Source organism: Lygodium microphyllum, chromosome 27 (assembly GCF_053477565.2).
Source record: "Lygodium microphyllum isolate KBCC chromosome 27, Lygodium_microphyllum_v1.1.10, whole genome shotgun sequence".
NCBI classification, from domain to species: domain Eukaryota; kingdom Viridiplantae; phylum Streptophyta; class Polypodiopsida; order Schizaeales; family Lygodiaceae; genus Lygodium; species Lygodium microphyllum.
Genome location: NC_141161.1, coordinates 127,690,553 through 127,701,992, shown reverse-complemented (window position 1 = coordinate 127,701,992; position 11,440 = coordinate 127,690,553). Strand labels below are relative to the sequence as shown.

The 11,440-nt window shown below is 40.6% G+C and overlaps 1 protein-coding gene across 1 annotated transcript; it reads right to left on the bottom strand.

Moving 5' to 3' along the window:
* Positions 1-437: 437 nt before the first annotated feature.
* LOC148012818 (protein MICRORCHIDIA 7-like) lies at positions 438-10,349 on the bottom strand. The gene is made up of 20 exons (XM_087668813.1): positions 9,742-10,349; positions 7,110-7,184; positions 6,503-6,537; positions 6,302-6,380; positions 5,601-5,693; positions 5,428-5,512; positions 4,481-4,556; positions 4,257-4,385; positions 4,046-4,144; positions 3,795-3,896; positions 3,542-3,703; positions 2,893-2,988; positions 2,755-2,806; positions 2,427-2,538; positions 2,264-2,340; positions 1,889-2,049; positions 1,659-1,735; positions 1,502-1,565; positions 1,157-1,300; positions 438-1,071 (listed from the first exon to the last, which is right to left on the bottom strand). Exons 1-20 carry the CDS (start codon positions 10,223-10,225, stop codon positions 1,006-1,008), a joined length of 2,268 nt encoding a protein of 755 aa, XP_087524939.1. The 5' UTR covers positions 10,226-10,349; the 3' UTR covers positions 438-1,005.
* Positions 10,350-11,440: the final 1,091 nt, after the last annotated feature.

Sequence of the window (11,440 nt, the reverse complement as noted above, 5' to 3'; positions counted from 1 at the left end):
AACTGTGCCTCATTAACCCAAAAACCCTTTGTAAATTCTTTATTTCAAAATACTCCATAGCTAAAACGAGAGAACTACCATTAATGGTCAGACTGGACAATGTATTTGAAAAGATCAAGTCATATATTTATTTATTACTTGTTTATTTATAAATACTGACACAATCCTTGCATGTCAGAGACAATCCTTGCATGTCAGAGAGACCCAATGACTAAAACCAACATGCAGCCAAAGATTGCTCCAGTGACGAAATTACCAAGCCACAACAAAACTTGCATCTGATAATGTTTCAACTTACATGTTCATTATACAATTGAATCAGTATACTCCATCATTATACAAGTCATCGTCTATATCACAACTGAGCTTCACCTACATCATATCATTTGGGAATAAAATGGCACAAAATATAATTGAATCAGTTTTTGTATCAGCACTGGATGAACCCCCAGGCAACAGGAGCCATTACAACTATACAAGTCCTGAGGGACATCAGAAGTTACATTAACCAGCTCAGTATGTACTGAATTTTCAGTCCATCATTATACAAGTCATTGTCTATATCACAACTAAGCTTCATCTATATCATATCATTTGGGAATAAAATGGTACAAATTATAATGGAATCAGTTTTTGTATCAGAGCTGGGTGAACCCCCAGACAACAGGAGCCACTACAACTATACAAGTCCTGAGGGACATCAGAAGTTACATTAACCAGCTCAGAATGTACTGAATTTTCTGTATCATTCTTCCGAAGGGGAAAGAAGCGAAGCCTTGAAGAAAAAATGCCCCATCCCCGACAAAAACAAGAACAAAACATTCTCCTGGGAAGAGATTTCAATATCTGAAGGTGATCCAAACACTAGGCCAGGACTTCACACAGACTCAAGCGAGAGTAACAATCGTAGAATTAAATGATTAGTTTCATCTCGCAGCAAAAATCTTTCCACATGCAGTCCAGACTCCAGAATCCTTCTCTTCCAGGGGATGAGTAACCAAAAGCTCAAAAATAAGACGCATGTTTACATTTGTTTTCTGCTTCCAGTTGCCTGATGCGACTATGAGCATCCTGTTCAGAAAAGAAGGATGTGCATAAGCACTGACAAGTAAAGACAACACAAAAGAAATTTACTGAGAGCACCACAGGAATGCACCTTAAGCTTCTTCCTCAAATCTTCATCTTCAACAGATCTCAGTCTGATTTCTGCTTCTAATTGTGTTCTCAGGCTGTCCCTCTCTTTTACGACTCTTTCAGTGAGCTTTCTGATATCATCCATCTTGTGCTCAAGATCCAACACCTATAATATGAGTTCAGATTAAACACTTCTATAAAAGCAATTGCACCTATTCACCTGTCCCACTCCAAAGAAGACAACCGCTTTAAACTTATCAAAAAATAGAACTACAACACAAAAGACAAGATCCATTGAGCCTTTCAATGCACAGAAACAAACATCAAATCAAAGAAACAGTGAGATCCAAGTTCAAAGATGTACGACCTTTGCTTCAAGCTGTTTATTTTTTTCAACCTCCTTCCAATACTCTTCACGGCTTGTACCAAACCTGCAAAATACAGGACATAATCAAACATCCATCTGGTCAATTGGAGAAATGGACGAATTACGGGTGAACAAAAATAATGTTTACTGAGCTAACCTTTCCTCAGGTGACATGCACTCCTCATGCTTTCGAAATCGCATATCCAATGCTCCATTTGTAGTAGAATTGAAGAACTGTGGAGTGCAGACAAAAGAAAACATTGAAAGGGAAACAGACCCAATCTCACAAACCCACTCACTCACAAGGCGTGAATGCACATGCACGTGCACGTGCGCGCGCACACACACACACACACACAAGTATTCTATTTTGAAAAGTCAAAATACCATTGGATGTGCAGAGCCCTCTCCAGAATTGTAAGCAGAGGAATATTTGCATGGAGTTGCCTCCAAGGGTTGTGACAAACTCTCCTGTGGTGGGCTAACCCTGCTTACTATAGCCCAGCTCTCATTAGAAGCTCTCACCTGTGTTTCAGATCGCAAGCCACCTGTAACATTTATGAGATACTGTTGCCAAAGGACCGAAAACATAATCCTTTATCAACAAGAATATTGCAGACAGTTACTTGGTTGCTAATTCCAAAAAAACTAAACTATTGTAGAATGTTAACCCATGGGACACTAATCTTCATATCGACACATTAGACAAACACACGACTCCAAAGATGTATAAGCATGCAACAACAGTTGTCAGGGAACTACCCCGAGGAGGATAACTCATTCTTGGGCCATCCCTCTTTTTGGCACTATAGTAGCCAATCTTGTGACAATTATTGTTCCTGCATTAGAAAACCAACCACTTTTTAGAACCAGAGCTTACACTTCCTAAGGATTTTGCACTTGAAATTAAGTATAGCATACGCACCAGTATTGCTTTTGCATTTGCAACAAGCGCTGTTCTAGCCTACCCAAGACAATAGTTCTCTCAAAACCTTGCTTGTCATGGGCCGGCTCAACAAAGTTGGCTTCAAGAACACCTGACATCCCAGAACCAGCCAACTAAATAACTAATGAATTTACATGTCAATTTTCCTTGGACCAAGCCAGAAGCAAAACACCAAATCGACAGGAGTGTGAAAAGTCTTACGACCCCAAAAGCAGGTGTATCCAAGCTCAGTTTTATTCATGTCAGATAAACCTGAGACAGTCAAGACAGTTCTAAATACTATATCACTAGCATTTTTTCCTCATACCAATTATTCCTCGTCCTTGACTGCTTGCAGAATTCCAGATTCTCCAAAATGGCTGAAAGAAAGAGCCCAATAACCTATGAGTAAAGCTTCAGGACAAAATTTGGTTACAGAAAAGATATATCCGTGCTAAGGACAGACCTTTATGAGGCGATTTTTGTGGTACACATTGAACCCTTGGACATCTACATGTTCTTTTGCATCTTTCACAAAGCCAATGGTGACAACGGCCATCATCTGCACAATATAAATGAGCGTTCACAAAGGTCAAGTAAGAGCATGATAAAAAGATGGACTTTACCAAAATTTGGTCACTATGTTCCTAGCTTTTCCCTGTACGATCTGAACGGATTCCTAAACATCCACCTTTTATATCATGCTAGGACACTAATCAATAATGAGCTAATTTCAATCCATGCTTGAGCACTCCTAGCATTAGATAATGGAGACCTCAACAGGCCATAAGGTAGCATAAATAGCATTAGATTATGGAGAACACCGGTGATGAATATTAAACATTTCGCCAGCAATCTTGAGAATTGTTCTATTGAGACATGTAAAATGATGCTATTACTCTTTCAAAATGCTTGTTTCTCTTGTTTTCATGCATCCTCCACTTCAAACAAAAACAGCAAGACTGCTCTTGGTATCCTCTTGGCATCCATAAACTTATATGTACAGGCATCCAGTTTGAGTTAGAAAACTGTCATACTTTTGAAAACCAATATCTAAATTGAGCGTATACATGCTTTGACCTAAATGATTGAAGGGCAAAGCAAGAGGACCTTACATTTGTTTCCTTATGAATACTATCTGGCCCACCATGAGGTTTGTATGTTTGTTCTTGTGTGTGCATCAGATCATCCACCAAATTGTGATGATCAATTTCTATCCCTCTCAATATCATGCGAAAACCTGGTGGGAGTCGTAGGTACAATATAGAAGCATAGCTCTTTCATGACAAACAGTTCCCCAATTAATCGTCAGTAAGAAAACCGAGTACAGTGCTAACCAGGCCAAGTGAAGGCTATAAGTGTACTCACCCGCAAAGAATACCTATATGTTAGATAATGCCTTGAATTCGGGAATCGTGCTGCCATAGTGACCTTTTTTTCATCACGATTTGCCCCCCGGACTTGTATGTCCTAAAGCAAAAAGTCAATTTTGTACAAAACATATTAATCTTACAAGTCAAATGATATGACATTTACATGGATCTACACTCTTTTCAGCATGTAGTACATTCTTTAAAATCAATCAAAGGACAAAAAAACACAAGATATTCCACACCTACATAAATATTTGAATCAAAGTCCAGCTCAAGTTCCCCCTGATCATCCTCCCATAAATTATATAAGATAATCTTCGTTCCTTGGCTTTTCATCCCACTGAACTGCAACAAGCCAAATCTTCAGCATTCCCTTTAACCATGTGATAAACTTGCTAACAAAAGTAGAATTTAAGATACAAGCATACTACATAGCAAACAGACGAGCAAAATCAACCTGGTTTAATAGATCTGATTCAGAGCAATATGGAGACCACTGAGTGATGGTGTCCAAATTGCAAGTCCAATCATCCACACTGTTTCTGATAAGCTTCTTCAGCCCAAATGGCTCAATATCATAGTCAATCTAGGCAGTGAAAAGAAGGATCAATAAAAGATATTAAGAATAATAAAGAATGTTTCCTCAGATAAATAGATGCAGTTTTTTCTTTTTACACTCACCATTGGCACAATAATATCTTCCTGGCTTGTATCCCTCAAGAAAGAATATGACAGCATGCCTATGCTTTGGGTGGCACTGCAAAACACAAAAACCAAAAGTGAGGTTAGCAAAATGAATAATTGAATATGTTGCAAGGGCCAACTCCCAACAGCATAATTTTTTTTTTAATGGCACTACTCTCATTCACAAAGGCCTCCCAGACCAGAGCAAGTAAGATCAAACACAAATGGCAAGTGTGTGCTTGAATTATAAATAGGGTGTGAAAGGTACCCAGCATAGTGGAACTCCTAAGGCCTGCACTTTTGCATCAATGGATGTTAATAAAACCTCGCTCTACTGAAAAATAGGTCCTGAGAACGCACACCCTCTACCCCATTTCAAACCATCTAAGTCTATCTAAGTCAGTTGTTCAAGTGTTCCCCCATCAATACAGAAACTCCAGCAAACCTTGTCTATATGGAGCCTTAAAGAATAGTTACTGGAAGCACCCTGAAACTCCACATTATTTCCATTTCAATCTAGCAGACCACAGTTCCTTACAAGTACTATCAATGGTGCAAGTCAAGCTACTGTCCTACAAAAAGGGTCAAGGAATGATGATAACCTTGCACTAGGGCTAGTACACAGCCAACCTGGTTGTATTCACCTAAAATGAAGTTGGATGATAACTGGCTGCTCAAATTAGCAAAAACAAACACAAATAGGGCTGAAATATCCTGGGAAAGACTTGGAACAATAATGTCTTGTCCCCCACCAGGCTCTCCATGTAGACATAACAACAAACTGAACAAATTCAGGCTTTGTAGCTAGTACATGCCATCAAACATCATGTAACCCACCAGCCACTCTGCACCTTTACTGCTCTCAAGACTCATACAATTATCTTGCATATCCTCTCACAAATGTCATTTATTCACACCACTTACTCTCAAATCAGCCAATGTACCTGCTATCTTCTCTGCGAGGACAGCGCGTAAACACAATAACATCAGCACCTAGACGCATTGTACTTGTTTTGAATCCATTGCCATCTGTGAAGCGCGTCCACTACCATTAGCATGTAACAGATATAACAAGTAGCTGTTTGAACAACTATACGTTAGCTAGGAGATTTCTCACATTGTCCAATCGTATTCGCACTCTTGCTCTTGACTGAGTAACCCAGCGACATGCACTGCCGCAGACGATCAGGACTCATTCCACCTCCATCATCTAGACACATGAAAGAACAAGTCGATGCAAAGAAATTGCAGATATTAGAAAACTTGTTCTGCATTTAGTGCTAACTCATTATGCAAAGTAAATAAATCACTTGTAAGATGCACCCAGGAACATAGAGAATCTGGACATCCACCAGTATGCATACTTAACCACCTACAACCTCAACAATGTCTACACAAAAGAATCCATGGAAGAGGCTGTATACAAATTGAATAAATACATAGACAGTGGCAGAGGCCCAAAAAACACTCAAACTAAGAGAAGCCAGATGGTGTGAGCACAGGAAACCTTCAGGTTAGAAGCTTCAGTAAACAACCACTAAACCAACAGAAAGTAAACACGCAGCCAATCCTGTGAAAGTAAGAAAACTAGCTATTTAAAATCCCATAAATATTCCCTGGCTCAAATTAATTAAATGGTGGCTACTTAAACTTCAAACAGTAGTATTCAGCAGAAACATTAAGTTGCTTTTCCTAGCCTAAAATTAGTGGATCATGTTGAGATTAGACCCTTCACAAAGTTCACTGCATGCTTCCATAAGATGTGTCAAAGAAAAAAATACGTCCAAATCCTACTGAAACAAAAGCATCATTGCATACCTTCAATAATCAGCATTGGTCCACCATCTCGTGGATCTCGTATCATGTCCACATTTACAAAAGTGGCCCCATTCATAACCTGCCTCATTAACCAAGAGATAATACGAATCACTGTTTGAATAAATCAGGAAAATTTTGGTGCCCTGCAAATTGTTTCCCAAATTCTGAGAAATGCTACAGATAGAGCAAGACTCCTCTCACCTCATCTACTGCATTATCTAGAAGCTCGGCTACAGCTGTATCAGACACAAGAATTACAGTAAGTCAAGTGTGTTATTGACATAAAATACATCTCAAGCACGAGGACCATTTCTAATCTGTAACCGGTATCACAAACACACACGTTCTGTGTGTGTGTGTGTGTGATCAAGTGGCTACCATAGTGGTAAGCCACTTCTTTCACTGAACCAAGTTCAGATCTCCCTTTTTTAACACCTATACTATAAATGACCATGCAGAATGTAGGAGTTGAAACCAAAGCCTTCTTATCACCACACATTCAACTTAACCAAATGATCTACACCCGTTTGCTCTCTCTCTCTCTCTCTCTCTCTCTTTTTCGTAACTCTGTGTGTGTGTGTGTGTGTGTGTGTGTGTGTGTGTGTGTTCACACACATTCACACATGTATGTATGGCTATACATACGAACATGTGCGTGCATGCACGTGTGTGTGTGTGTGTGTGTGTGTGTGTGTGTGTGTGTGTGTAAACAAAAGAATGAACCAAAAGCCCAAATCTCTTCCAAAAGAAGACCCGAATGAACCACAACTAGAACAGTAAACAAAAGTCCAAGCATCATGTGACTTACCACCTAGCGCCCATTTGTGACTAGTTGCGTTCGAGTGAAGAAACTTGGGATGTACACGTACACGATCAATGCCACCTAGTTCAGACCATAAGAAATACAACATTCCAATTATTGATCGCAAAACATGAGTTTAAAAATCTATGGCATACATGGTTTCAAAACACATAGTTCTTCCTTGGCCACATGGAAATATTTTGATCTTGGTAATAGAATACACACTTAGGAACTCCAAAGTCGATGACAAAGCAAAAAACCTGGAACCAAACAATTAGGTCTCTTGAAAGAAGTAAAATAATAAGCCTTTTCCCATCTAAAAACAAATAATGCACCCGCGCAGTCACACTTGTTACTGAAAAACTATACCTTCTAGCACAGCACCTTTTCCACTCTCAGCCAACAGCAAAGAGCACTTATGATGTATAAGCAGAAAAAGGAAAATTCACTGTAGCTCCTCCTCTCTCTCTCTCTCTCTCTCTCTCTCTCTCTCTCTCTCTCAAACCCCCCAACAGCAAAGAGCACTTATGATGTATAAGCAGAAAAAGGAAAATTCACTATAGCTTCTTATACCTTCGTAAATCATCACCTACTTTTCCTATAAGGGGGAAAGGGTAAAATGTATATTTTGAAGAGAGCAATATCATTTAGGGTTTTTTAGGTGAACAAATACCTCAACGTGCATTTTATCTTCTTGGCATTTGAATTTTACATGTAGCAAAGACTGACTTGAGGGTACTGACAAGGTGGTACGCCTTAAGGTGCTGAAGACCATTACCCTAGCTATACTTATACCTCCATAAGAGTGTAAACCCCCTTCTAGAACTCCACCATACATATATGCTTGTGTAAGCCCTGACAAAGCATTTAACTGAAGTCCCTGCTTCCACTTGTAGTAATCAAGAGAACATCATGATACCAAAAGTTCATTTGCATCACGTGTGTCAAGACTTGAGAAAGCCATCTACAAGGTCGACCCTAGATAGCAGCACAAGACTGAACATCATTATAAAATATATACATGTACCTCAGTAATACCACTTACAAGGTACGACTGATTGCTTCATAGTGCACAATTTTGCTCAACATACAGGTCTTTGGAAATTCAAGATTTTTTCCAGTTCATACCAAATTCTAAGCACCAGAAACCTTAATTATGACCTCTCACAGCAAGCCATCAACTCTACAGTCATAACCCTTTTTCGTTTTCATTGATACATTGTAGATATAGATAGGGCATAATGTGATGCACACTCAACTTGTCATGCCATGCAAAACATCAGAATTTATCTTCAAGGAGACCAGTTCAAGTATCATTGTATGGTTGCTTATATGAAATTTCGAGGAGCTGCACAGGTCTCTGATTCAAGCAACTTCCCATTATCTCTGCAAGAAAAACGAAAAGAAGGATGTTACTAGAGAAGGCACAGGTCTTTGGTTCATGCAACCTCCCATTCTCTCCGCAAGAAAAAGAATAGAAGGATGTTACTAGAGAAGGCCAATACAAAGTCTCTTTATTGACAAGAGAATATATCTTCACAGATATATGAAGTGGGAAGTATTTACAGAAACGAAGAGAGATGATGACTTATCAGCTAGTTATAAGCAAGTGATGCAAAACATAGATGGCCCAAATTAGCAAACAAGTTGAAAATAAGGAGGTAATTTAAGCTTTAGTGGTCACAACTTGCTTGTGTTTGTCACAGTCGTTTCAGTGGCTTTAAGATGGTCCATTTTGCCTGTCATGCAGATATCTAACAAAAGGAACTGTGCAGGTGCAAGAGGAGCTCAAAGGCCTACCAGTGTCACACTGGTGTCGCTTGTCATGGATAGATTTTGAATGAAAGGCATAGTGATTGTTTGGTGGGCTGCCAGCATCAGCAGTTCCCGGCTGATTGGTATGGTTGGTTGTGTATCATAGTTAACCATTATAATGGCACTTCATTATCAACTTCTACAATGGCACTTCATATTATCAGATCACTATGTCCTCGGTCCACGAAGAAGGAGATGGAAATAGGAAAAGCTTGCTTGGGTATAGCATTTATACTATGCAAAGGGAAGGTAGATGGAGATGACGCCCCAAATCATTCTGCTGAGGTGATCTACATGATGATATATATACGTTCATTTAATAACAAATTCACAATAATACCATGGAAGGGAATCATCACTTCCCCTTCTCAAAGCTTTCAAACTGTGGATTAATTTTTCCGGGAATCCTTGAACATTGCTGAGATGTAGAGCTGGACTAGATTCCTGTGAAACTCATACCCAGCTCTCACATTCTTGTGTCTTGCTGTCCCTACTGTTGAGAAGCCAACGCAAGTTGCCGTAGTCTAGTTGTGAAGGTAGAAGGAAAAAAACCACCCAATTGCCATTCAAAATTAATATCTACAATTTTTGCAGCACATAAGCATATATCAGAACAATTACTGCATTCGGCGACCCATTCTCCATCCAATGCAGAAGCTACCAAGGCAAGTGAAGCCATTCAAAATTAATATCTACAATTTTTGCAGCACATAAGTATATATCAGAACAATTATTGCATTCGGCGACCCATTCTCCATCCAATGCAGAAGCTAGCAAGGCAAATGAACCCATATTTTAAAGGGAGGAGCAGCAAATAACAAACCTCCGGCAGTAAACCCCGCATAAGTCGGATCGCCCTCGTAGTCTCCTGCCTTCCAGAACTGCCTGGAGCCTCGCTTCTGGGCGCCTCTGAGGTTGGCATAGTAAAGGGCAGAAGGAGGAGGGGCTGCCGGAGGTATAACTGCAGCGGTGTGTGGGACCACCAGACGGTCCTGCGTGGGGTCGATAGGAAGAGGCTCCAAGAAATCATCGGGCAAATCGGCGGTGGTGGCCTCGGTGGCGCCATCATCTCCAGTGCCCTGTCTTTCCTCTTCTCTGTCTATACTGCGATTCACCGCAGCGGCGGCATTGTCCCTAGCGATGGCGGCATCGTGGGAAGGCCGTTCTTCCTCTTCTGATTGCATGGGCCGAAGAGGCTCGGCAACGGGCGGCTCCAGCTTCACGACAGGCGCAGGCGCAAACGCAGGCTCCAGCTTGGGTATCTTGAGAGGGGGAGGGTGGTCGCCGTCGCGGCAGTACAATGCCATGATTCCTTTCTTGATTGGGAAAGGCCAGGCGGTTTCTCTTCCGTCTCTATATAAGGCTAGTCTGATGGGCGGATGGATACAAGCCTGAACGAGTGAATACGTACACAGGCTTTGCGTTCAAGGACTGATTCTCTGAGAGAGAGAGAGAGAGAACAGCGAGCTTAGAAGAAGAGATGGCAAAGAATATATCATCACCAGGTGATTTACAAGCTTTTAACCGATCCTCCAACTATGGAAAGAGAGGTAAGCACAGGACCAAAGATAGCGGTTTTGCCCCATTTCCAGCCAAATATATACCAGCCCTGCTAAAGAAACTGCTGGCTGGGCCGCCCGCGCCCGCCCGCCCGCCCGGCCTCGCTTGCAACCGATCGCACCCCATGCGGCCATTCGACTCACTCCACAAGTGCTCTTGGCGTATCCGGAGTCCATCCAGAGTCTGGATATTGGATTCTGCCTGCTGGGCAGGTACAATGTGAGGTATATTGATGTAATGCAATTGGGCAAGTTTCGCACTTGGCCCGGCCGCACACCCGCCCGACCATCCGCGTGACCATATGCTATCCAGAAGTCTTTTCAAATAGTTAATATCATATCTATAAATACCATCTCTCTTTCTATGCCACTATCATGCAATCAAGCATGGCTATATAGAATCTCTTATTATTATCTGCATATAATGTTAGTTAATATAATATCCATAAATAGCATCCCCTTCAATAAAGTATGCAGCCATGCATGGTTATTTAGGACTTGTAAATATTTATATCTGCCAATTTTTTAATTACTCGATCTAAAATCCCTAAGTGGCATCCCTTTTTCTGCAGAGTATATAGTCATGCATGGCTATTTATTAGGACCTATTAACCTTTGTATTTGTTTATATAATGTAGTGATGATGATGATGATGATGATGATGCATGTCTCTCTCTCTCTCTCTCTCTCTCTCTCTCTCTCTCTCTCTCTCTCGTTTGCATGGCCAACCTTTACCTTAGCCCCATGGAATAATACATGGCATAAGGTACGAGACAAATGTTGAATATCCTTTTATATAATCATATATACCTTTATATTATTATCATACCCTTAGAAGATCCTTCTTCCAAGGGGCCCTCCCAAGATCTCTCTCTCTCTCTCTCTCTCTCTCTCAACAGCTTTTGTATTCCCTCATTAAACGCTTACCTCTACATATTTTATGTATTGTTTGGAAATAGAACG

Coding starts and splice junctions, on each gene's coding strand:
- LOC148012818 (XM_087668813.1), bottom strand. CDS start 10,225: ATGGCATTGTACTGCCGCGACGGCGACCACCCTCCCCCTCTCAAGATA. Junction 2,807..2,892: donor ACAAAAATCGCCTCATAAAG/GTCTGTCCTTAG, acceptor TCTTTCTTTCAG/CCATTTTGGAGAATCTGGAA. Junction 1,301..1,501: donor ATAAACAGCTTGAAGCAAAG/GTCGTACATCTT, acceptor CTCATATTATAG/GTGTTGGATCTTGAGCACAA.